This window comes from Lithobates pipiens, unplaced genomic scaffold (genome assembly GCF_037356315.1).
Source record: "Lithobates pipiens isolate NorthernLeopardFrog02 unplaced genomic scaffold, aLitPip1_a1.2 Scaffold_16, whole genome shotgun sequence".
NCBI classification, from domain to species: domain Eukaryota; kingdom Metazoa; phylum Chordata; class Amphibia; order Anura; family Ranidae; genus Lithobates; species Lithobates pipiens.
In genome coordinates this window covers 13574381-13601449 of record NW_027507748.1, presented here as the reverse complement: position 1 = coordinate 13601449, position 27069 = coordinate 13574381, and the positions used below count along the sequence as shown (strand labels likewise).

At 45.4% G+C, this 27069-nt stretch overlaps 2 protein-coding genes across 4 annotated transcripts in view; one reads left to right on the top strand and one right to left on the bottom strand.

The window, feature by feature from the left end:
- The window catches only part of POPDC2 (popeye domain cAMP effector 2), a 59072-nt gene extending 56778 nt beyond the window's left edge, over positions 1-2294 (top strand). For all 3 annotated transcript variants that reach the window (XM_077479591.1, XM_077479592.1, XM_077479590.1), the window contains exon 5: positions 1872-2294. Coding sequence is in view for 1 of the 3 variants with exons in the window: in XM_077479592.1 (XP_077335718.1) it covers positions 1872-1957 (86 nt within the window). In the remaining 2 variants the exon portion in view is untranslated. The remainder of the gene's footprint in view (positions 1-1871) is intronic.
- A 5338-nt stretch (positions 2295-7632) lies between these two features.
- Positions 7633-27069, bottom strand: part of PLA1A (phospholipase A1 member A) — a 39219-nt gene continuing 19782 nt past the window's right edge. Inside the window, exons 6-10 of the mRNA XM_077479589.1 lie at positions 22485-22652; positions 18139-18294; positions 16419-16530; positions 16090-16248; positions 7633-8014 (exon numbers count right to left, since the gene is read on the bottom strand). Of these exons, the coding sequence (XP_077335715.1) occupies positions 7918-8014; positions 16090-16248; positions 16419-16530; positions 18139-18294; positions 22485-22652 (692 nt within the window). The 3' untranslated portion in view covers positions 7633-7917. The remainder of the gene's footprint in view (positions 8015-16089; positions 16249-16418; positions 16531-18138; positions 18295-22484; positions 22653-27069) is intronic.

Sequence of the window (27069 nt, the reverse complement as noted above, 5' to 3'; positions counted from 1 at the left end):
AATTAAAGGAACATTACAAGAAAAAAAAAAAGTATTTTTAACCCTTAATTGACCCTTAATTAACCCTGATTGGCATTATTTAATGTCTTCTTTCCCTTCTCCCCTTAGTTATAATTTATTTATTTATTATTTTTTTTGATCCTTTAAAATAGTTTTTGCTTTTACTCTTTAATATTCTTTTTTTGAAAAAAAAAAAAAAAAAAAGGATAAAAAAAAAATTATAACTAAGGACAGAAGGTAAAGAAGACGCTAAATAGAGCCGATTAGGGTTAATTAAGGATCAATCAGGGGTTAAAAATAAAAAATAAATTTCTGTAAAGTTTCTTTAATTTATGAGATATGCAGATTGAAGGTCACATCTCTGACCTCCATATGCATGGCATAGTATATACAGCAAGGCACAATACATTGTTGCATTGTATTTACTCGCTGATTCTTGTAGTGTAAGCTGTTGTCAAGTGGCATTTTACCCATTGTGACAGCCACTCCTTCTGTGTAATACAAAGCAATTCCCGGCTGTCATTTAAAAAAAAAAAAAAAAACAATAAAAGGAAAAATCATTTAAAGGCTCAACAAATAGATATACAATTTATTTATTTATTATTTAAGGCATGATGGGGGCGAAGAGGGAGTTAATTAGGGTCGATTAGAGTTAGTTAAGGGTCAATAAGGGGTTAAAAATTCTGTAGTTTCTTTCATTGGTGAGATATGCAGATCGAAGGTCTCATCTCTGACCTCCGCATGAATGACATAGTAAATACAAGGAAGCACAATACATTGTTACATTGTATTTACTCACTGATACTTGTAGACTGTCATCAAGTAGCATTTTACCCATTGTGACAGCCGTTCCTTCTGTGTAATACAAAGCAATTCCCGGCTGTCATTTTGAGAAAAAAATAAATAAACTGAATAAAAGAAAAAACAATATTAAAGGATCAATAAAATAATAAGTAAAGAAACCTATAATTAAAGAGGGAGTCCGCCGGGACTCCGCGTTTTTTTTTTTTTTTTAAAAAGCCAGCAGCTACAAATACTGCAGCTGCTGACTTTTAAAATAGTGACACTTACCTGTCCAGCGCGCCCGCGATTTCGTCACCCGAAGCCGATCTCTCGATCGTCTCTCGGGTGCTGCCGCCGCCATCTTGGGTATGGGAATCAGGAAGTGGAGCCTTTCGGCTTCATTTCCCGGTTCCCTACTGCGCATGCGCGAGTCGCGCTGCGCAATAAGGATGGACCCCGCTGTCTCTGGGATCTTTGTGTTTCCCAGCAGGCAGCGGGGGACTTTCGGAAAGGGGCGTAATCTACGCCCCTTTCCGCAGAGAGCCATCCCGGAAGTGGGTGCAGATACCTGTACTGTACAGGTACCTGCACCCCCCTCCCCCCTGAAAGGTGCCAATTGTGGCGCCGGAGGGGGGGAGGAATCCAATGAGCGGAAGGTCCACTTTAGGGTGGACCTCCGCTTTAAGGGGAGAAGGGGAAGAAGAAGTTAAATAGAGCCGATTAGGGTTAATTAAGGGTCTATAAGGAGTTAAAAAGACAATTCTGCAGATCGAAGGTCCCATCTCTGACCTCCATATGAATGACATAGTACATACAATGAAACTGAACGTTGTTACACTGTATTTATTCACTGACACTTGCAATTTTTCACCAATCTGTCTACTTTTTGCCATTTTAGATGTCAATAGAAATCTTTTTGCCTTTCTTTTATAACTACCCCCTATTGTAAATTTCCTAAAGTTTTAGGTATCACCCGACCCCCCCCCCCCTTTCGGCCCCTACCCCCCCTTTCCCAAACGATGTACTGACCTTTTTCTTTTCTCAGCGCTTGCAATAATAATGAGATTTCTGTCCTTTTTGTCTTGCAGCCTCCACCGTCTTGCACAAGGGTCACCCCCGACTCCAATCATACGGACGGGCCCCGCTGGCCCCCACTCAGACCCCCGAACTTTAGGGAACAATGACAAAACCCCCCTTCTCTCCCCCCGAGCACAGCTCACTAGTGTGAAGTCACTAACAAGGACACGTGTGGTGTGTGTGAGCACCGGCCCCGGGACAGAAACCACAGACAAGGTGTGATCCGTGTCCCCGGACAGTCCCACTATACCGAACCAATGGCAAGAGGGCACATTGGTGTAAAGGGCATTTTCTACAAAACGGCCCGGGACGAATCTTATCCACACAGCAACCTGATAATGAAACATTGTTACAACGTATGGCGTGTACAAAGGTCTTCCCTTTATGTTATTTTATTTTTCTGAAAACTCTAATATAAAATGTTCTTCATGATGGAGGATGGCGTCTTATTTCCGAAATATTCAGAAATTTTACTGAAGGGATTCCTAATAGTATAAAATCCTGTGTATTATGTATGGAAATTTCCCTCTATATTTTTAAGCAGAGACCCTAGAGATTAAAATGGTGGGTGTTGCAATTTTTTTTATGTCACACGGAATTTGTGCAGCGATTTTTCAAACCATTTTTTTTTTTTTACACTTTAATGAATTTTAATGCAAAAAAAACACAATATAAAACATACATTTTTGAGGGGTGCTTTCTGGACATTACTGACTCCGAAACCTCGTTAAAGTCAATGGGAGCCGAATTTCCATGACCAATTGGCAAGAGATTGTCAAATTGGGGGCGGGGACAAGACACCACTCTGGGGAAAATGTACTAAAGCGAAAAATATATTTTTTTTTATTCAGTTCGGGGAGATGGCACTTTACTTACCACCCAAACCAAATCGTTAATTTCTTTCTTGTATGTAAAAAAAAAATATATATATATATATATATATATATATATATATATATATATATATATATATATATATATATATATATATATATATATATATATATATTTTATAATAATAATAAATTAAATTATATTCTATATATATATATAATTTTTTATTATTATTATTATTATTATAAAAAAATAATATATATATATATATATATATATATATATATATATATATATATATATATATTTATTATAAAAAAATAAAAAAAATAATATATATATATATATATATATATATATATATATATATATATATATATATATAATTTTTTTTCTTTTTTTATAATAAATTATATATATATATATATATATATATATATATATATATATATATATATATATATATATATATATATATATATATATATATATATATATATTTTTTTTTTAATAATAATTATAAATTATATATATATAGAATATAATTTCATTTATTATTATTATAAAATATATATATATATTTTTTATATATAATTTATTATAAAAAAATAAAAAAAATATATATATATATAATATACATTTTTTTTTTTTTTTTTTTGGCGATGCTGCAATCCCGGGACACAATCGTGAGGTAGGCATGTGCACTGTCAATAAATGTGTCCATTTTAGTTTTATATTTGTTTTTTGTTTCTCGGGTCATTCGTTATGATTGAAATTCGTAAATTTGAAACTCCAAAAATAAGAAAATTCGAAATCATAGCTAATTAATAATAACTAACTGATAAATTCTAGGTATTGGAATTCCCTTTCAAATTTGGCTGTTAGTGAACGTAACAAATACAAATTTATCCAAAGTTATGAATTATCCAAATAATGCATGCCCCATCTAATCAAATGGAACGGAACGAATTAATAATAGATAATAAGAGTTTTTATTTTTATTGCTATTTATTATTATTCATTTATTCTATTACATTCGTTTAGATGCTGCATTCATTTTTTTTGGATAATCCTTAACTACTGATGAATTCGTATTTGTTATGTTCACTAACAGTCACATTTTTTAAGGAAATGCCAATACCTATCATTTATCAGTTAGTAATAGTTAAGTTATTATTAGTTAGTTATTATTTCAGATTTTTTTTTTTTTTTTGCGTTTTTGGATTTTCGCTCTTATTTCCGGATTCCGAATATAGGGAATGCGGGTTTTCGTTTAATTTGGATATTTCTGAATTAACAAATTGTTCCAAAAAAAAAAAAATCATACACACTACTGCACAATTTCTTAAAATAATTCAAACTTTTTATTATACAACAAATTTATAAATGATGCAAAACAACCAACACAGAAGGCCCACACAAGGTGCTCGGTCCTCATACAAAGTAAGTACATATTTCCACACTGTAAATTCCACAAGATGGTATTGTAATATATATATATATATATATGTTGTTGTTGCATATGTGTCCATATAACACCATATATAAAATACATGGACATACACACATAGAGAGAGATATAGATATATAATGTCTCTCTCAACATATAATAGATACATATTATATGTTGAGAGCTATATTATATGTTGAGATAGAGAGATATAGAGATATAGATAATCTCTATCTATTATATGTTGAGATATAGATAGATATAGATATTATCTATATCTATCTATATATATATATGTATATATATATATAATCTCAAAAAAATATATATATATATAATTTTTTTTGGAGCGATATAGAGATATAGAGATATTATATATATATATATATATATATATATATATATATATATATATATATATATATATACAGTGGTGTGAAAAAGTGTTTGCCCCCTTCCTAATTTCCTGTTCCTTTGCATGTTTGTCACACTTAAGTGTTTCGGAACATCCAACCAATTTAAACAATAGTCAAGGACAACACAAGTAAACACAAAATGCAATTTGTAAATGAAGGTGTTTATTATTAAAGGTGAAAAAAAATGCAAACCATCATGGCCCTGTGTGAAAAAGTGATTGCCCCCTAAACCTAATAACTGGTTGGGCCACCCTTAGCAGCAACAACTGCAACCAAGCGTTTGTGATAACGTGCAATGAGGCTTTTACAGCGTCCTGGAGGAATTTTGGCCCACTCATCTTTGCAGAATTGTCCTAATTCAGTTACATTAGAGGGTTTTCGAGCATGAACGGCCTTTTTAAGGTCATACCACAACATCTCAATAGGATTCAGGTCAGGACTTTGGCTAGGCCACTCCAAAGTCTTCATTTTGTTTTTCTTCAGCCATTCGGTGGTGGACTTGCTGGTGTGTTTAGGATCATTGTCCTGCTGCAGAACCCAAGTTCGTTTCAGCTTGAGTACACGAACAGATGGTCGGACATTCTCCTTCAGGATCTCTTGGTAGACAGCAGAATTCATAGTTCCTTTTATCACGGCAAGTCTTCCAGGTCCTGAAGCAGCAAAACAGCCCCAGACCATCACACTACCACCACCATATTTTACTCTTGGTATAATGTTCTTTTTATGAAATGCAGTGTTCCTTCTACGCCAGATATACTTGGACACACACCTTCCAAAGAGTTCCACTTTTGTCTCATCGGTCCACAGAATGTTGTCCCAAAAGTCTTGGGGATCATCAAGATGTGTTGTGGAGAAATTGAGACGAGCTTTGATGTTCTTTTTGCTCAGCAGTGGTTTTCTCCTTGGAACTCTGCCATGCAGGCCATTTTTGCCCAGTCTTTTCCTGATGGTGGAGGCATGAACGCTGACCTTAACTGAGGCAAGTGAGGCCTGCAGTTCCTTGGACGTTGTTGTGGGGTCTTTTGTGACCTCTTGGATGAGTCGTCGCTGCGCTCTTGGGGTAATTTTGGGCGGCCGGCCACTCCTGGGAAGGTTCACCACTGTTCCATGTCTTCGCCATTTGTGGATAATGGCTCTCACTGTGGTTCGCTGGATTCCCAAAGCTTTGGAAATGGCTTTATAACCCTTTCCAGACTGATAGATCTCAATTACTTTCTTTCTCAATTGTTCCTGAATTTCTTTGGGTCTCGGCATGATGTGTAGCTTTTAAGGATCTTCTGGTGGACCTTACTGTGTCAAGCAGCTCCTATTTAAGTGATGCCTTGATTGTGAACAGGTGTGGCAATAATCAGGCCTGGGTGTGGCTAGAGAAATTGAACTCAGGTGTGGACAACCACAGTTATAGTATGTTTTAACAAGGGGGGCAATCACTTTTTCACACAGGGCCATGATGGTTTGGATTTTTTTTCACCTTTAATAATAAACACCTTCATTTACAAATTGCATTTTGTGTTTACTTGTGTTGTCCTTGACTATTGTTTAAATTGGTTTGATGTTCCGAAACACTTAAGTGTGACAAACATGCAAAGGAACAGGAAATGAGGAAGGGGGCAAACACTTTTTCACACCACTGTATATATATAGTTTATAACAGATGGATACTTGTAAAGTATGTGATGTTAATCTTGCAGATACGCCGACGTGTTTCAATAAAGTCTTCCTCAGGGGGATAGACTGGATATCTGGAATATACAAACTTCTAGGCTATTTGCATTTTTATATAAAGCTTTCACATGTTACCTACCTAACAAGTATCATACCATTTACATGAGGATTATCAAATGCATATGTACTAAAAGAACCGTTAATCTCTCCCATGGGGTCCACCACCACCCAGGAGGTGGAAGACACACAAAGGGCATCCTAGAAGGTCTCTGCTGTAACTGGGAATTAATTGACAGGTTATATAAATGACTTATACAGCGCTCAGCATAAAAGAGTACATCCTTTATTTGAAAAGTAAGTTTTTACTCAATATCTCAATGAACACGAGAACAATTTCCAACATTTTGACTAAAACTGAGTTTTATAGAACATTTGTTTAGTAAGGTTAATGATACAAGTTAGATTACTAAATCTTCAGTTTTACTCAAATTAGACGATGCAAAAAATAAATACACTCTGCAACAAAAACTCCTCCATCTAGTATTTTGTATGACCTCCGTGATTTGTAAGGACAGCACCAAGTCTTCTAGGCGTGGAATTGTTGGCAACATATTGCAACATTTTATCTTTTTTTTCCATTCTTCAAGAAGGACCTCTTTTAGAGCCTGGATGCTGGATGGAGAGTGATGCTCGTCTCTTCAGAATTCACCATAGGTGATCCCCGATTGGGTTCAGATCGGGAGACATACTTGGCCACTGAAATCACTTTCACCCGGTTCTTCTTCAGAAAGGCAACAGGGGCCTTAGCCCCCGTATACACGGGTCGGACATTCCGACCACAAAATCCGTCTGATTTTTTTCTGACGGATTTTGTCCGAAACTGGTGTTGCATACACACGGTCGGACAGAGTTGTCAGAGAATCCGATCGTTCGGAACATGATGACGTTCGATACGACGGGACTACGTTCAGGCTAGTAGCCAATAGCTTTGGTCTCGTAATTTGACCTGAGCATGCGTGGAAATTTGTCCGATCGGAAATTCTCTACAAACGATCGGATCATGTTGTGGGAAAATTTTATATCCAGCTCTCAAACTTTGTTGGTCAGACATTTCCGACGGAAAAAGTCCGATGGAGCCCACACACACGGTTGGATTATCCGACAACGTGGTCCGATCGGTCATTTTCCGCTGGACCGCGTGTACGAGGGCTTAGAGTTGTGTTTTGGATCATTGTCATGTTGGAAAAGTGCACGACGACCATAGAATGCGCGGACGTAAAAAAAACAAGCAAAAGGGAAGACTATTGCGATAGCCAGCTATGACATGCTTGGAAGGAGGCGTGGTCGCACACAGGGGCTAAAATTAAAACTTGCGCACACGTATCTGGCAAAAGCACACCGAAAGCATTTTCCTTTTAATAGAAAAGCATTTTTTTTTTAATGTACAAATGAGAATGACTTTGTGTTATGTGGCTATGAGAGATGCTAGCAATGCTGGGAAGAGTTCCACTTTAAATACTAATACAGTCTTGCAGCGCTGGTGGTTTTGTGGTAGCGGCACAAAGGATGTGTGAGGATCAGACGGCGTGGACACACCCGGAAATATGCGCTCATGTTTCTGCAATCCCCTTTAATGGATGATAAATATATACTGCCACTGTCCGGCTACATAATGCAGAGTCTGGGGTCCTCCTAGGGGCAGGCGAAGCTTCTGTCCTCGGATATGTTGAAGGTCTGGCGGTTGTTGCCCGAGAAAGAGATGATTTGGGGCAAACAGGCCATAGGTTTTCTGCAAGGAGAACGCAGGAGGACGAGTCAGCAAAGGGTTAAAGCTGAAGTTTAATGTGCACATAAAATACCCTTTCGGCCATCCCCCCTCCCCATTCCCCATCAATATGCAGTTACATTTTTTTAAATAAAATAATTCCATTTTTGAGACCCAGTGACCTCATCATCTGCTGGCGTTTGATGCATTATAAGATCAAGTTTGGTGGGAGGGGATGGCAGGCTCCTGTACACATCACATTGCCATATCATGTGAGAGAACAAATCCCAGGCATCCCTTTAGATGTGCATGCTCCTCCCCGCTGGCCATTGGGTGCGGCAGACTTTAGTTGTGCAATCTGGTGATCACTCTAACAGACTGTAATAAAGCAACTGATGCACAGATTGCACAGCTAAAGTCTGAACTACCCAGTAGCTATCAGGGAGGATCATGCATGTCTAATGGGATGCTGGGGGTGTGATCAATGCTCAGGAACAGCAGTACTGTGACTGACCTCAGCCCTGAACATCATGCCCACAGGTGGCGAAGGGCAAAAATAATTCATTTTTTTTATTATGCCTTCTGTTGTCCCTCTGATTGAGCAGGTCGCAGGATGTATTGAGGTCTCCTCCATCCTGGGTGGACCCCAGGAACTCAGAACGTGGGGGGGGGGGGGGCACCTTCCGCAGAAAGAATACACTAAGGTAAGGGGGGGTGGGTTACTAATATAAGGGGGAAACCCTTTATATCAGTGCCCCCTTACATTATCATATTAACTCCCCCCTTACATCAGTCAATCCCCTCCCCCTTCAGACTGGCCTGGCGGTGGTTTCACTGACCTCCTCTCAGGTGCACTGTGCAGGGATCAGTCAGTCGGCTCCAGCTCGGTGGCTCTGGTTTTATCCTATAGTCTCCTCTCCACAGTCCACACAAGTCTGACTTCTCCCATGACCCCCCATCCTGGCGGCACTCCCACTCTTGACTCCTCTCCAGACTCCCTCAGAGACTGCAGACCTGCTACAGGAGATGGTCAGAGACTGCAGACTTGATCAGAGGCGGACTGACAACTCATGGGGCCCCCGGGCAATATGAGATTATGGGGCCCCCGGACAATAGAAGATTATGGGGCCCCCGGGCAATAGATTATGGGGCCACACAGTATACACACATACAGTATACACACACACATACATACACACAATATACACACACAGAATACACATACACACACTGAAAAGGTGTGAGGCGGGGCAGCTATAATCTTGGGATTTAAAAAAAAAAACACATATTTTTACATACTGTCCCTGGTTTTATTGAGGCTGGCAACCCTGATGGGGCCCCTTAGTGGCATGGGGCCCTAGGGCAGTGCTCGAATTCTCAGTCCGCCCCTGGACTTGGGCTCAATGCAACCTCACCAGTGCCCATCAAATGCAGCCTCACTGTCCCCATCAATGCAGCCTCACTGTGCCCACCAATTCAGCCTCACTTTACCCACCAAATGCAGCTTTACTCTGCCCATGAATGTAGTCTCACTGTGCCCACAAATGCGGCCTCACCATGCCCACCATTGCAGCCTCAATGTGCCCACCAATGCAGCCTCACTGTGCCCATCAAATGCAGCTTTACTGTGCCGTGAATGCAGTCTCACTGTGCCCATCATTGCAGCGGCTACTGTGCCCCATGTCCCAGTCTGCAGTCCCTGTCTGTGGGAAGGTGTGTTGTTGATGCTTGGTAGGGTACCTTGCATGCCAGCAGGATATCCATGACGGCCAGCAGCAGGCAGGGTCTGTTCTCTTTTTGGATGGGGGCGGTGCTCCTTCCAGAGGATCTGTTTGCTGTGAGATGGAGTGGTCCCTGGCCACCTACACCTTCAGCCATCCTAATTTTTTCCGGCCCCAGTCAGCCTGTCCTCTGGTCCTGGGGAAGTGGAGAGCACTGGGTGGGAGCTGGAGAGAAGGGGGAGCAGAGAGTACTGGCAGGGTTGGAGAACACATGGGTGGGGGCAAAGAGCAGGAGCTCTGGGGGGGAACTTGAGAGCACTGGGGGAGCCAAAAAAAACAGGGATGGAGAGCATGGTAGGCTGAGAGCAGTGGGGGGGGGGGGGCTAAGAGTGTGGGGTGGCGAAGAGCACTGGGGGTTGCAGAAAAACAGGGGTGGAGAGCACGGGGGCTGGAGAGTACTGGGGGGTTACAAAGAGCAGGGGGGAGTGGAGAGCAATGGGGGGGGGAGCTTGAGAGCACCAGTGGGGGCCAGAAAGAACAGGAGTGGAAAGCACGGGGGACTGGAGAGCACTATGGGGGGTGGAGAGCACTGGCAGGGTTGGAGAGCACATGGGTGGGGGCAAAATTCAGGGGGGAGTTGAGAGTAAAGGGGTGGGGAGTGGAGAGTGCTGGGGGGAGCCAAAAAGAACGGGGGTGGAGAGCACGGGGGGGAGGGGGCTGGAGAGCAATGGGTGGAGCTTGAGAGCACCAGTGGGCCAGAAAGAACTGGGGTGAGGAGAATGGGGAGAGCTGGAGAGCACTGGGGGGTGAGAAAGAACCGGGGGGGGGGGGGAGAGCACTGGGGGGAGAAGCACTGGGGGGGGGGAGAGCACTGGGGGAAGAGAGGGGACCAATGTATGCAGCCGCAACTAAAACCGGCCTCAGGGCAGGCGGCCTGCCGGGAAATCTCCCGGTATCCCGGTAGGCCAGTCCGGCACTGGTCTCCTCCTGTTCAGCTGAGCTGGACTTAAGATATATTGGGGGTCACCTCCTGTTATGAAAGCAGATGTCTGCCCTTTAAGTAATGCTGACTGTCCAGCTACCCCTGGCACAGATACCCACCCCCACACTGACCACACAGAATGGTTTAGCACAGGGGACTCAAACTAGCGTCCCTCCAGCTGTTGCGAAACTACAAGTCCCATCATGCCTCTGCCTGTGGGAGTCAGCATATCACAATAAAGTCAAAAACAATTCTGCAAGCAAAAGACAGAAGTGTAGCTCAATTCAGTTCGCATTGTGCGCTATATTAGCTCAACACTTTCACTCTCGGCTGACCCTTCTGACCAGATAGCTATAGGTCAGGTAAGCTGTACAGGGCCCCATGATCAGTACCAGGACAAGGTCCCCTAGAGCCTGGGGGGAACATGCCAAATTGCAACCCCCCCCCCCCCAAGATATATGAGCATTATGTGTCAGTGAAAATGCAACCCCCCCCCCCAAAATAAAATTGAGCAATATTCTGCATGCTCACCCCATAACCACCCGGCTCAAACCCTCTCTCTCCCCATATGCCCCCAGCACAAATCCCCCCCCCCAAAAGGTAAATCTCCCCCTCTAAACCCTCCCCCAAAAAATGTTCCCCCTCCAAGCACAAATCCTATCCACCCCACCCCCTCCAGCACAAATTTTCTGATCCCCATCCAATTTCCCCTCCTTGTACAAATACCCCCAAATCATCCCTACTAGCAAAAATCCCCCCACCCCCTCCCAAAAAAAAGTCCCCTCCACCATATTACCTTAATATCCTCTTCTCCCATTCCCCTTCCGGACAAAAATTCCCAGAGTCACCACTCTTAGCACCAGTGGCGGCTGGTGCTCAAAATTGTTTGGGGGGGAGGGCAAACAAACCAAAAAATTCTGAAAAAAACCCCATCAATAGCAGCCTCACTCTACCATCAATTGCAGCCACTGTGCCCATCAAATGCAGCCACTGGGCCATCCAACGCAGCCACTGTGCCCATCAAATGCAGCCACTGGGCCATCCAACGCAGCCACTGTGTCCATCAATTGCCACCACTGTACCATCAAACGCAGCCACTGTGCAGCATCAAATCCAGCCACTGTGTCCATCATATGAAGCCTCATCGTGCCCCATCATATGCAGCTTCACTGTGCCCCATCATATGCAGCCTCACTGTGTCCCATCAAATGCAGCCTCACTGTGTCCCATCAAATGCAGCCTCACTTACCTTACAGGCAGCTCTGCTCGGGCCGTGCATTCCATGGAGCTGCCAACATCACTTCTGGTTTCCCTGGGCGGCACAGTGGTGTAGTGGGTAGCACTCTCGCCTAGCAGTAAAAAGGTCACTGGTTGGAATCCCAACCATTACACTACCTGCCTGGAGTTTACATGTTCTCCCTGTGCCTGTGTGGGTTTCCTCCCACACTCCAAAGACATGCTGGTAGGTTAATTGGCTTCTGTCCAAAATTGTCCCTAGTATATGAATGGGGATCTTGGATTGTGGGCTCCTTGAGGGTAGGGACTGATGTGAGTGTGCAATGTACAGGGATAGGGACAATTGTAGACACTCATTCAGGCTGAACTGGATGGATTGGTGCCTTTATTCAACCTTACTAATTATGTAACCTCTTAACTTGAACAACAAAGCTCCTGCCCATAGTAATACTACGGGCGGAAGCTGCTCGGCACTTTATATTGTGCCGCAAAGCAGGTCAAAAGCCTGCAAATGAAGCGCCTCATCTCAGTGCAATCCCATGATTGCACTGATGTGGCGCTTCCCATAGTGCACTGTGTCCGGCGCTTGAACACAATACACTTAAAAAACATTTTTTTAAATTAAAAAAAAAACAAAAAAACTTTTTTTTACATGTGTAGCGCCGGGCTCCTGAAGAGCATGCGCTTTTTTATGTAAATTTAGTTTTTCCTAAGACCATAGTTGGGTTTTAGGGTTAATTTCAGTAAATTATGGTTTTGGCATCAGTTTGGCTGGACTGTACTATGTTCTGCCTGGTCATAGGTGTAGGTGTCACCTTTGGCAGGCATTGGCACGCAGTCTGGTTGGACGCATTGGCTCTGAGAGAGAGATTGGTACCCAATCAGGAGTGCGTTGTCTCGCTGTATATTCCGGGAGAGGGTACTTAAGGTGCTGAGATCACGTGGTTCTGGGTTGAGGTCCAGAAGTATGTTCTGACTCCATGTTCCTGGTCCTCCTGACCAGCCCCCAGAGACCCTCATGGCCTGGGTGCGGATCCATCCATTTCCGAGTCTCGGGGCTGGCTAGTCCGAGGCGCAGTAACTGGAAGGAGGGTTCCAAGGTGGTCCGGTGCCGTCTCGGGTTTGGAGAGGCCCAGCAACTGAAAATGCAACCAGGGGAGGACTCTTCAGAAGAGGGCCACACACGAGGCTGGCTGCTCTGTAAGAGCCTGGAAGCTAAGCTGAAAGAAGAGGCGGACTAAGTGGGGGGGCGGGCCGCCCCGGGTGCCACACATTGGGGGGGGTGTCAGGCCAGCGCCCTCCCCCTCCGCAACTGAAGAGGAGACAGCGCCGTGGGTTCGCAGCCCACACAGAGAGAGCCCGAGGCACTGGCAGTGGGCGGCATTGCAGGGGGGAGGTGCGAGCAGCACCCGAGTGGAGTGACACCTGTCGTCTTAGTGATCTGGGACCCGGCGCAACAATCCCCTTCTCTCTGTGGTCAAGTCGCGCCATTCTGATCAGTCTCGGCAGCGGCTGTCACTCACAGCTGAGCAGAGTGAAGCCGCCTCCACCTCCTCCTCCATGCACAGCACTGTGTAGACGTAAAGGAGGAAGGGGAGGCGGCTTCACTCTGCTCGGCTGTGAGTGACAGCCGCTGCTGAGACTGATCAGAACGGCGCGACGTGAGTCACGAGACCACAGAGAGAAGGGGATTATTGCGCCAGGTCCCGGATCACTGAGCCGTCAGGTGTCACTCCACTCGGGTGCTGTTCGCACCTCCCCCCTGCAATGTCACTGCCTTGGGCTCTTCATGTGTGTTCAGGTACATTATGGGCCTGTGGGGGGGGCTGTATTCCTAGGGGGGTCTGAGCACTGTGGGGGTGTCTGCACTGTGGGGGGGGGGTCTGCACTGTAGGGGGGGTCTGTGCACTGTGGGGGGGGTCTGCACTGTGGGGGGGGGGTCCTGCACTGTAGGGGGGTCCTGTACTGTAGGGGGGTCCTGTACTATAGGGGGGTCTGCACTATAGGGGGAGGGGTCTGTACAGTAGGGGAAGATTTGGCACTGTAGGGGGGTTCTTTACTGTAGGGGGGGGTCTGCACTGTGGGGGGGTCCTGCACTGTAGGGGAGTCCTGCACTGTAGGGGGGTCTGCAGTGTAGGGGGAAGGGGTGTGTACTGTAGGGGAGGATTCTGCACTGTAGGGGGGGTCTGTACTGCAGGGGAGGGGCCTGCACTGTAAGGGGGTCTGTACTGTAGGGGAGTTCTTACTGTAGGGGAGGATTCTGTACTGTAGGGGGGAGAGGTCTGTACTGTAGGGAAGTCTGTACTGTAGGGGGGTCTGCGCTGTAGGGGGGGTCTGCGCTGTAGGGTGGAGGGGTCTGTACTGTAGGAGGGTCTGCACTGTAGGTGAGGATTCTGTACTGTAGGGGGGTCTGTACTGTAGGGGGTTCTACACTGTAGATGGGGGGCCTGTACGGTAGGGAGGTCTGCACTGTAGCGGGTCTATGTAACATGCAGGGGGTCCAGAGCTGTGAGGGTCTGTGTAATGTAAAATTGTGCAGAGGTGCAGGGAGCTGTGTAATGTAAAGGGGTCCAGAGGTACAAGGGCTGTGTAATGTAAAGGGGTCAGGAGGTTCGGGGTACTGTGTTATGTAAAGGGGTCCAGAGGTACAAGGGCTGTGTAATGTAAAGGTGTCCAGAGGTACAGGATGCTGTGTAATGTAAAGGGGTCCAGAGGTGCAGGGTGCTGTGTAATGTAAAGGGGTCCAGAGGTGCAGGGTGCTGTGTAATGTAAAGGGGTCCAGAGGTGCAGGGTGCTGTGTAATTTAAAGGGGTCCAGAGGTGCAGTTGTGGAGAGGGGGGGGGTACACAGTAGTGACAAAAAGATATTGAAGGATGCAGAGGTATGCAGGGGGCACAGTGGGGTGTTTTTACATTTTAAGGTGGGGGGGTGTCAGATATAGGTTCCGCCCCGGGTGACAAATGCTCTAGGTACCCCCCTGGCTGAAAGGACACCAAGTGAATCCACATTCTTACGGTATCGCCGGACCGGCTGTAGGATACTGGTACTGTAAGAGAGTTCCTAATTTCATCCTTCAGTTACAACTAAGTTCTATGAGAGACTTTCTGTTCTATTCTAAAGTTCTACAACCAAGTCTGTGGCAGAGACTTTGCTAAACTTAAATCCCTTGTCGGCTGCTAAATTCACTAAAAAGGGATTTATCCGATAGTTGAAATATCCAGTTGCGAATGACTATTCCCTGGATCGCCTAGAGAGAGACATTTCAATTGTCAGCAGTTCCAAGTGTACCTGAGATTTACAACCCATACCCTCTATTCCCTACTGAGAGACTGTGTTCTGTTCAACGTTTTTTCTTTGCGAATAAAAATTCCTAAAGCTATTTAAGTGTCGGTCTCTACAGTTTATTGGGCCATCAACCTCGAGAAACCCCCTAGATGAGCACGAGGTGGAGAAGGTAACGGTAAGCCCAAACAAAACCAGCCGCTCCTTCGGGGGTCAGGGCTACACATGTTTTTGTGACTGCTGGGTGCCCAAATTTTTCCTCCTTGAACAATTCTTACGCCCCCCCCTCCCTAAATTTCCCTTCACAACACAAATTCCCTCCCCCAACCAATCACCTTGCGGTGCCCCCCACCTCACATGATACCACAGTGCCCAGGGCAGCCGTCCCTCCTGCCCACCCCCTTGTCCCGGCCCTGCCCATGATTTTTAATGTAAAGACCGCTCAGTAACTGGTCTTGTCTCCGCCCCCTCCTGTAGCTTTCTACAGGCATCCTGTACTGGGTGGGGCCTGCCCATTACCCATTTTTTATGGCATAAGACAGAACCGGAGATGAGGGGGGATTCCTTAAATCCCAACTCCTGGGAAAGTAAAAATCCCTCCATGCAGTGGGGCTGCTGAAAAATTGCAAAAATTTTCCTTGAATAATCCAGTTGGACAAATGTATTTAACTTTCAAATGTTCAGAGGAGCGAGAGATATTTGGGGGGGGGGGGGGGGGGGGGGCTACATTCTGTCCAATGCCACAGCTCAGCTTTCCTGAGTCACACATGGCAGCTCAGATAAGCCATTTCAGCATCTGTTCTCTTTCAATGAAAGTCATCGGACGTACTGATTGGTTGTCGTGGCCTAGGCCCAGTGGTCTACCGTCATCTCCTTACCTTCTGTTCACGGGCAGTTCAGTCATACACAGCGCCCCGCTAAATTCCGGCCCTCTTCTCCAAAGTCTTCCGCCGGTCACTCGAATCTCAACCTGGTATAAGAGGCAAAGATGGGTCCCGTGGGCAACCAGGACTCGGCCCTCCGGTGTCTGCTTTGGACTGGAGGTAGGAAAGATGAATCAGGTGAGTCGATGATATAAGAAGTCTGGGGGGTGTACAGGGCAAAAATGGAGAGAGAAAAGAAGGAGAGGAAAGTAAAGAAAATAAAGGAGAGGAAAGGAAAGAAAAGAGAGGAAAGAATGGAAAAGAAAGAAAGGTGGAATGCTCACATGGTGATTTTGGTTTTGGTGCTGCTGGAATTGGCGCTCTTCAGGAAGACCTCCAAGGTGATGCTGATGTCTTTCAGCTCCGACAAGGTGAACGCCAGCAAGATATGATGAGCTGTCAGAAAAAGACAGAGAAGCCACGATCTCAATTCATTGTATAGATAGAAGACATGATCTCATCTCAATGTATGGAGAGAAGACAAGGCATGATTTCTACTCTATCTATAGATAGAAGATAAGCCATGATCTCAGCTCATTGTATAGCTAGAACATGAGGCATGATCTCAGCTCAATGTATAGACACAAGCAAACCATGGTCCAAGCTCAATGTATAGAGAGGACAAGGCATGATCTCAATCCATTGTATAGACAGAAGACAAGGCATGATCTCAGCTCAATCTATGGAGAGAAGACAAGACACAATTTCTACTTAATGAATAGATAGAAGAGAAGCCATGATCTCAGCTCAATGTATGGAGAGAAGACAAGCCACGATTTTTACTCAAAGTATAGATAGAAGACAAGCCATGATCTCTGCTTACTGTATAGATAGGAGGCAAGCCATGATCTCAGCTCAGTGCATAAATAGAAGATAAGTCATGATCTCAGCTCAATATATAGGCAGAAGACAAGCCATGATCTTAGCTCAAAATATAGATAAAAGGCAAGCCATAATCTCAACTCAATGTATAGATTGAAGACAAGCCATGATATCAGCTCAATGTATGGAGAGAAGACAACCCATGATTTCTACTCAATCTATAGATACAAGACAAGGCATGATCTCATCTCAATGTATAGACACAAGCAAACCATGGTCCAAGCTCAATGTATAGAGCGGACAAGCCATGATCTCAGCTCAATCTATGGAGAGAAGACAAGACAAGATTTTTACTCAATGTATAGATAGAAGATAAGCCATGATCTCTGCTTAATGTATAGATAGGAGGCAAACCATGATCACTGCTCATTGTATATATAGAAGGCAAGCCATGATCTCAGCTCAGTGCATAAATAGAAGACAAGCCATGATCTCAGCTCAGTGCATAAATAGAAGATAAGCCATGATCTCAGCTCAATGTATGGAGAGAAGATAAGCCATGATATCAGTTCAATGTATAGGCAGAAGACAAGCCATGATCTTAGCTCAAAATATAGATAAAAGACAAGCCATAATCTCAGCTCAATGTATAGATTGAAGACAAGCCATGATCTCAATCCATTGTATAGATAGAAGACAAGGCATGATCTCAATCCATTGTATAGATAGAAGACAAGGCATGATCTCAGCTCAGGGTATAAAAGAAGCATATATAAAGCATATTGCATTTTTTTTAATTATTAATAATAATAATAATAATAATAATAATAATAATAATAATAATAATTTAGTAAACAACGCAGAGAGGGGACAACACAGACATGTGTCATTATAATCCACAGCAGAACTTTTATGTGTCACATACTTCATCCACAGCTCAATAATCTCCCCATACAGTCCTCAGCCCACATTAACCCAGAATGTAATATAAAAAGTAAAAAACAATATTTTTTCACCCAGAATATATTTTGTAAAAAGTAAAAACAATATTGACTTTATAGAAAACAGACAGAACAATAGATTGAATAGATAGACAGTCAAGGGTAATCCTCATTATAGTAGTCCCTCTACTAATCCTTCAGGTATTTATGGGCCTGGGGTTTGGTAGTCACCGACACTTACCGCAGTATGGCTCCGCCGGGGTGGTGAGCAGGAAAAGCAGAATATCTTTGGGAGGTTGCTGGGTCTTGTAGCTGACTGTACTGGTGTCGTTTTGTGATTCAGATGTCGTGTCGTGAATTACAAATTCTCCTGGAATAATTAGAGCGTCCTTCCTCCCTACACCCGGAAAATAAAAATATCTTTATCAAGATGGATCAACATCACATTCACTGAGAAATCCTGACATGAAAAATATACTCAAATGCGGCGTACACAGGACCGGGCTTTCCGGCAGACTAGGTCCGATCGTGTGTGGGATAGTCCGATCGTGTGACTGTGTGGGATAGTCCGATCGTGTGTGGGATAGTCCGATCGTGTGTGTAATAGTCCGATCGTTTTTCTTTAAAAAAATTCAGAGGGACCTAGAAGTAGAACACATTTCAAATCTGTCCGATGGACTCAATTCCTATCGGGAAAACCGATCATCTGTGTGCTGGTCTGACGGACCAAATACGACGCAATGGCAGCTACTGGCTATTGAACTTCCTTTTCTAGTCGTACGTCATCACGTTCAAAGCGAATGGACTTTCGAACAGACTTTAGTGGGCAAGTCCATTCGTTCGGAAGTCCGTAACTCCGTCGGGAAGACCGTCGGACCTTTTCTGATGGAAAGTCCGGTCGTGTGTACGCGGCAAAGCATTAACTTAGAGAACAATTATTACACTTGTGCTGTGGGCCTGTTTATTTGGTGATAACTAAAGGCAAAACATTTTTTTTTTTCATTTTGGATATAGTAAGGGGGGGTTATAACCCCTGTCCATTTTTTTTTTTGTCCATCTGTGTTCCATTAAGGAGATTTACCTTCACTTCCTGTCCCATAGCCAAAACAGGAAGTGAGAAGAAATTCCTGCAAATTAGGGGAAACCCTTGGGAGTCCTCAAGGTCTCCAGGACTGGCATCCCCATTGGAAGATTTCCCCTCTATTTCTGATCTGGCGACAACCCAAAATTTGGGATTTCCTTTTACTTTCACTTTCAATGATAATGGTAAACAGGAGAAATAGAGAGGGGGGGATCTCCCTAATGGGGGCTCAGACAGCAATACAAACCTAATAGGTGTTTTGATCCCGCCCCACTCTGTCCAGCAGTCATTGTCTGGCAAGTATGATTTCATTTTTTTAGGCAATATATAGGCAAAAAATGTAATTAAAACTAATAAGAAACACACTTTATTTCAACTTTGTTCAGTGGTTAGCTTACAAAAAAATTGTCTTACTGTAAAAAAAATATATATTTCATGTCATTATTTGCTCTTTTTTAAAATGTCACCAAAATGATGGTTCTGATTGGTGGTGGCCCACCCATTAGGGGTATCCAGACGCTCCCCCCATCAATGCGTCCGGCCCCCATGCAGGACGCCGGATGCATGAATTCCAACGAGGTTGGGGGTGTTTTTTTTTTTAATCACCTGATTAGGGCCAGAGGCTCTAATAGGCTTCAAAATAGGGTGGGCCTGGGGCGCAGAGCACTGCGCTACAAGCCCACCCAGGTGTGTTACAATAGCGAATATTCTCTATTGAAACACTGATCCTCCTCCCGGCCAATCAGGAAGTGGGTCTGAGATCCGTTTCCTGATTGGCCAAAGGGAGAAGTGTTCCAATCGGCTGCCGAGGTGGAGGGAGGAAACGGGAAGCCACCATGATGTGCGTGGAAAGCAGAGGAAGGGGAAGCCGCCGTGATGCCCGCAGAGTGCAGGGGAAGCTGCCATGATGCCCGCAGAGTGCAGGGGAAGCCACCGCGATGCCCGCAGAGTGCGGGGGAAGCAGCCGTGGTGCTCATGGAGACTAGAGCAGGGAAAAGGGAAGCCACCATGATGCCTGTGGAGTGCAGGGGAAGGGGAAGCCGCTGTGATGCCTGCAGATTGCAGGGCAAGCCAATGCGATGCCCGTGGAGAGCAGGGGAAGGGGAAGCTGTCATGATGCCCGTGGAGAGCAGGGGAAGGGGAAGCCACCATGATGCCCGTGGAGAGCAGGGGAAGGGGAAGCCGTCATGATGCCTGTGGAGTGCAGGGGAAGGGGAAGCTGTCATGATGCCTGTGGAGTGCAGGGGAAGGGGAAGCCGCCATGATGCCCGTGGAGTGCAGGGGAAGGGGAAGCCGTCATGATGCCTGTGGAGTGCAGGGGAAGGGGAAGCCGCCATGATGCCTGTGGAGTGCAGGGGAAGGGGAAGCCGCCATAATGCCTGTGGAGAGCAGGGGAAGGGGAAGCCGTCATGATGCCTGTGGAGTGCAGGGGAAGGGGAAGCCGCCATGATGCCGGTGGAGAGCAGGGGAAGGGGAAGCCGTCATAATGCCCGTGGAGAGCAGGGAAAAGGGAAGCTGCCATAATGCCTGTGGAGTGCAGGGGAAGGGGCAGCCGCCATGATGCCGGTGGAGAGCAGGGGAAGGGGGAGCCATCATGATGCCTGTGGAGTGCAGGGGAAGGGGAAGCCGCCATAATGCCTGTGGAGAGCAGGGGAAGGGGAAGCCGCCATGATGCCTGTAGAGTGCAGGGGAAGGGGAAGCCGCCATGATGCCGGTGGAGTGCAGGGGAAGGGGAAGCCGTCATGATGCCCGCTGTTTGTCGCCCAGATGAAGTGCTGCCTGCCATAGATGGGGTAAGTGCTCTGGACCCTAAACTGACCAGCCCGGGTGGGAGGGGGGTTGCTGCACTGTTTGCCCCCCCCAAAAAAAAACACCAGCCACCACTGGTTCTGATAAAATATAGCAAAATGTTATTAAGGCCCCTTTCATACTTGTGCAACTTTGCTGTGACTTGAAGCAATGCCTATTCTGGAGGTCTGTGGACCTCGAGTCGCATCAAAGTTCAGGGTCTACTTTAAAGTCACACAGATATGAGTGGTACTCATTGGAAGTCATGGGGTATGACTTGTATTGTGTTGACTTTCTTTGCATTATTGTGTCTATTGCAGAATTACAAAATCCCACTTCAGGGATGAGCTTGATTTCATAGTGAAATTACAAAATTTTTCCTACCCCAAATTTCCCTTAAAATGAACCTTTATTTTCAGCGTGCAGCATTGGCTCATAATGATAAACAGAGCCACAGCAGACCCCATGACCCATGTGGTGATCACACGACTTTGTTAATAAAGAAAGGCTAAAGGATCCGGTAAGGTTCAGGGTTACTGTTAGGACCAGTGGCGCCCCCTAAGCAGGGCGCTGGACGCATTGATTCCCTTGCTTCGGGGAGGAGAAGCAACGGCCCAGCTCCTTCCTACAGCATCTACCCGAGAAAGGAGGGATCAGCAGCAGTAGCGGCAAGCAGCAGAGCTGGAGCTCAATGTAACCGCTGGGACCGCTCCTCCCGGCCAATCAGGAAGCGGGTCCTGAGTCCTGATTGGCCGGGAGTCCTAAGACCCAATTGGCCACAAGTCCTAACTCCTAATTGGCCGGGAGGGGATGCAACCGCTGGGATTCAGGAGGAAATGCAAGGAGGAAGCCGCCAGTTGGATGGGGTAAGTGCAGGAGCTGGTAGGGGGCCTGGCGAGCGACTGGCAATAGATCAAGTGACGTGGGGGAGCGGAGATCGAGTGCCATGGGGGGGGGGGTGGATGTATTATGTGGTTGGCTGCCGGGGAGGGGGTGGTTGGCTGGCTGGGGGGGGGGTGGCACGGCCTGCACCACCCCCCAAGAAAATTGAGCTCCAGACGCTACTAGTTAGGACCATGCTTAGGGTTACCGTAAGAGTTTGCTTTTCTGGTACAAGGACAAGTCCAAGATAAGCGGAAAAAAAAGGTAACCTTAACCCTCAGGGGCCATTTCAAGCTAAACTCCCAACAGTAGAAGGAGCCAATCGGTTAAGCTGCAGTGCTCATGTGCTAATAAGGTACATGCTGATAGGAGGAGAGAGCAGAGTGATAAAGAAACTAACCCATCTGTCTGCTCCTTCTGCTTTGACTGTCCAGTCACAGGGTCACTTACAACACCTGTAGGTGATGCCCAACTGCAGCAGAGAAAGATCAGGCCCTGTTCCAAACAGGGCTTTGCTGTGTGGCAGAGCTGTGTAAATCTCAGGACTGGAGGGACAGAAATCCAAATCCATTGACAGGTAACGGAGCTCCCATATACAGTATGTATTTCATCTGTTTGTATTTTGCTGTGGGGTTCAGTATCAAAGCCAACAACAATCACCATATTTGACCGAGCAGCAAATTTTACCAAAATTTTCTGATTCTCACTGAAATTTTGGCAGAACGAAGGCTCCTAATTCCAGCCATCCCTTGCCATATTCATCTACAAATTAATCCAGATTTCCTTCAGCACAAAGGGTACAAGGTTAGAGAAGCACAGCGGTGTGAATGACGTACCTAAACGGGGACAAGATGAAAGTTTTGTGGTCTCACAATCCACGCAAAGACCTTCCTGGAACTCCTTGTAGGTGGAGCATGGAAAACCAATGAAGGCGCACCTTCCACGCAACGCATTGATGTACACGGCAACCGCCCTCAAGTGGTCACAGAGGAGATATTGGTATGCTGATAAAGATAATATAGATAGTTTAGAAAAACTGGAGAAGTGTGGTGTCCCCAACAGTCGTCAGATGTTATTTCCCAACCACACGGCTGGATTCTGATTGGTCCCTACAGGAAATATCTCCAACTTATATAAAAATGTACAATATTGACATGCGTTAACCATTGGTAGATGACACAAGTGGTAAGAAAAAAAAAACGGCGCTATTAACTAGAAAAATCAAGCTGCAACTCAGGGCGTTATACGACGCCGGACAGAAATGTAAAAAAAAAAAAAGATGAAGCTGCGCCAAAAATTGATCTGCGAGACACAAACCATTATGACTAAACCAATGCGCTCACAACTACTAAACGGTTGAAGTGCATGGGTAAAAGAACTAGTAAAAACCAGGATAACAACATGTAAAACAACTCCAAAAATTGAAAATAATCAGAGAGCAAATAAAGCAGATGCAACTAATTAAATTCACAGAAAAAAAAAAAAAAACACAGAGCGTCTGCAAGAAAAGATTATTAAAACCCAAACATGTGATAATGTGTGATCGCAAATACTGGTAAACATATGTGACAATAATGAAAAACAGTCAAACAAGTGACGACGTCCTTTGTAGTGACGAAACGCGTAGGAAGGAGCGGCGTGCTGACGTCACCGCGCCGCTGCGCAAGTCCCGGAAGGAACGGGCTGCTATTGCTCGATCGTCCTTTTTGCTGTTTTTGTTCAACTCAACTGTAAGAGTCCATTCGCCCTTTATTTTAAATAAATATTGAAGGTTTTTATACTATGCAGGCCCTTTTTCTTATTCCATGGGGATTTAACCATCGTGTTCCATTCGGATGAGGATTATCACTGCTGAGTGTGAGGAGTTTGGTGCACGCCATTGAGACCCCAGGCTGCACTTCTGGGTCCCCTATAATTGGGGACCTTATTGCTCTGGTAAGCGGCGGTGTGTGCTTAGGTGGAGGCACTTTCCTATTTCCTCACAGTTTTCTGGGGTGTCTGGGATTTATGTCACCGCGAACAAGCCACATATACATTGTCAATATTTATTTAAAATAAAGGGCGAATGGACTCCTACATTTGAGTTGAATAAAAACAGCAAAAAGGACGATCGAGTAATAGCAGCCCGTTCCTTCCGGGACTTGTGCAGCGTGCGGTGACGTCAGTACGCAGCTCCTTCCTACGTGTTTCGTCACTACAAAGGACGTTGTCACTTGTTTGACTGTTTTTCAATATTGTCACATATGTTTACCAGTATTTGCTATCACTCACATTATCACATGATTGGGTTTTAATAATCTTTTCTTGCAGATGCGCTGTTTTTTTTTTTTTGGTGAATTTAATTAGTTGTATCTGCTTTATTTGCTCACTGATTATTTTCCATTTTTGAGTTGTTTCACATATTCTTTTACCCATCACTTCTTTTGCACTTCAACCGTTTACTAGTTGCGAGCGCATTGGTTTAATTCATAATGGTCTGTGTCTCGCAGATCAATTTTTAGCGCCATCTTTTTTACATTACGTAGATGACACAGGCCCACCCAAATCATGAAGCCTCAGTATTCACCGCTCTGTAAGGGGAAAGAGGCTGGTAAACCAAGTGGCCACCTCTCTACTTTGCTGTGAGATGCCACTAGGTCATAGCAATCAGGGTTGCCCCACCAATGTCTAGCACCAATAGGGAGCCTACAAGGAGGCAACGTAATGGCAGCAATCAGATTGGCTAGGTTCAGATGGAGGTCGAGACGAGCAGCAGATAAGCTTAGTTTTCAGGCAAAGTTTGAGGCAGGTAGCAGACAAGGATAGTCAAGTTGTTAGGCAGAGGTCAAGGCAGGCAATAGACAAGGATAGTCAGGTTTATAGGCAGGGGTCAAGGCAGGCAGTAGACAAGGATTGCCAAGTTTCTAGGCAGAGGTCAAGGCAGGCGGTAGACAAAGACAGTCAGGTTTCTAGACAGGGGTCAAGGTAGGCAGTAGACAAGGATAGTCAAGTTTCTAGGCAAGGGGTCAAGGCAGGCAGTAGACAAAGATAGTCAGGTGTCTAGACAGGGGTCAAGGTAGGCAGTAGATAAGGATAGTCAAGTTTCTAGGTATCAGTCAAGGCAGGCAGTAGACAAAGATAGTCAGGTTTCTAGACAGGGGTCAAGGCAGACAGTAGATAAGGATAGTCAAGTTTCTAGACAGGGGTCAAGGCAGGCAGTAGACATGGATAGTCAAGTTCCTAGGCAGGGGTCAAGGCAGGCAGTAGACAAAGATAGTCAGGTTTCTAGACAGGGGTCAAGGCAGGCAGTAGATAAGGATAGTCAAGTTTCTAGGCAGGGGACAAGGCAGACAGTAGATAAGGATAGTCAAGTTTCTAGACAGGGGTCAAGGCAGGCAGTAGACAAGGATAGTCAAGTTTCTAGGCAGGGGTCGAGGCAGGCAGTAGATAAGCATAGTCAAGTTTCTAGGCAGGGGTCAGGGCAGGCAGTAGACAAGGATAGCCAAGTTTCTAGACAGGGGTCAAGGCAGGGAGTAGATAAGGATAGTTAAGTTTCTAGGCAGGGGTCAAGACAGGCAGTAGATAAGGATAGTTAAGTTTCTAGACAAGGGTCAAGGCAGGCAGTAGATAAGGATAGTCAGAAATTAGCAGGGTTGGCAACGAGAACAGGAAACACAGGAAGAGTCAGGAAATCTTGGTCAGCAACAGAAATGGCAGAAGTCAGGGTAAGCACTCTCACAACAAGGTAGCATTCAAGAAGTCAGAACAATGGCTGCCCCTTGAAACACGAGTAAGCTCTTATACATGGTGGCAAAAACTGTTCTGTCCCACTTATAGGTATTTTTCTTGTTGTTTTCTTGATCTTGATCAAGTTACTATTGGTTTGTTGTACACTGACATTTAGTGGTGGTTTAGGGCCACTACAAGGACTGGGCTCAGCCCTTCCTTCTCCGTGCTGGCTGCTCAGCTGTCGGCTAATTGGCAGCTCCTATCTCTCCACAGTTACTAAATGCCTCTCTCCCATAAGGGTGCGATGGGCACTTTTCTTGTCAAGTTTCAATTACATTGTCTCATTCTTACCCGGTACTAAGAATGTAAGGGCTGATGCCTTGTCACGACATTTTTCCTCCACTTCCAAGTTGGAGTCGGTTCCAGTTCCTATGATTCCTCCTGATCGTATCTTGGCTAGGGTTTGCACCAGTCTCACTTCTCCTTTGGGTGACGAAATTCTTGCTGCTCGGGTCCATGCTCCTCCTGAGAAAACTTGTGACCACTGCTTTGTCCCAGAGAGTCTCCGTACTGCTGTGCTCCAGACTTACTATTCTCCCAAGGCTGCTGGCCACCCTGGGAAGAATCAACTCTTTTGGGCCATTTCCCAACAATTCTGGTGGCCTAGTCTACGGGCTGATGTTACTGCCTTTGTAGCTGCCTGTCCCGTGTGTGCTCAGAGTAAGACTTCAGGACACCTTCCAGTGGGCCTCCTACAACCCATACCCAATGGAGAGAGGCCCTGGACCCACCTGTCTATGGATTTCATTGTGGAGTTACCCAACTCCCAGGGCAACACTGTTATCCTTATTGTGGTTGACTGGTTCTCAAAGATGTGTCATTGTATCCCACTTAAGAAATTGCCCACCTCTAAGGAACTGGCTTCCATTTTTGCTGGGGAGATCTTAAATGGGCTACCCAAGGTGATTGTCTCGGACTGGGGTAGCCAGTTTGTCTCCAGGTTCTGGCGAGCCTTTTGTGCACAGTTGGGAATCCAGCTTTCTTTCTCCTCTGCTATGTCACCCTTCAGTCTAATGGAGCAGCAGAACAAGCCAACCAGTCCTTGGAGCAATTCCTACGTTGCTATATTTATGACCATCATAACAACTGGTCAGACCTATTACCGTGGGCAGAGTTTGCTCACAAGTGTGCCTTGAATTCTGCTTCCCGATTGTTTTTATTTATGGCAAATTATGGTTTCCAACCTTCCATGTTGCCTGACCTTGTTTGTTCCTCAGAATATTCCTGCATTAGAGGAACATCTCTGTGGTCTTCGTTCCACTTGGGAACCAGTCCAGGAGGCTTTGCGTCATGATAGGTACAGACTCCATGCTGACCGCAGACGCCTGCCTGCACCTTCCTACCAGGTTGGGGACAGGGTCTGGCTGTCATCTCGCAACCTCCGACTTCGTGTTCCCTCTCTGAAGTTCACACCTTGGTTTACGCATTAGACCTTCCTTCTAATATGCTTATTTCGAATGTATTTCATGTCTCCTTATTAAAACCTTTGGTCTGCAACTGCTTTACCACCTCTGTGCCACGTCCTCACCCTGTACAGGTTGAGAACCATGAGGAGTATGAAGTACAGTCCATTGTTGACTCCGGTATGTTCCGTGGGCGCATACAGTGCCTGGTGCATTGGAAATGGTATGGTCTGGAGGAACGCACTTAGGT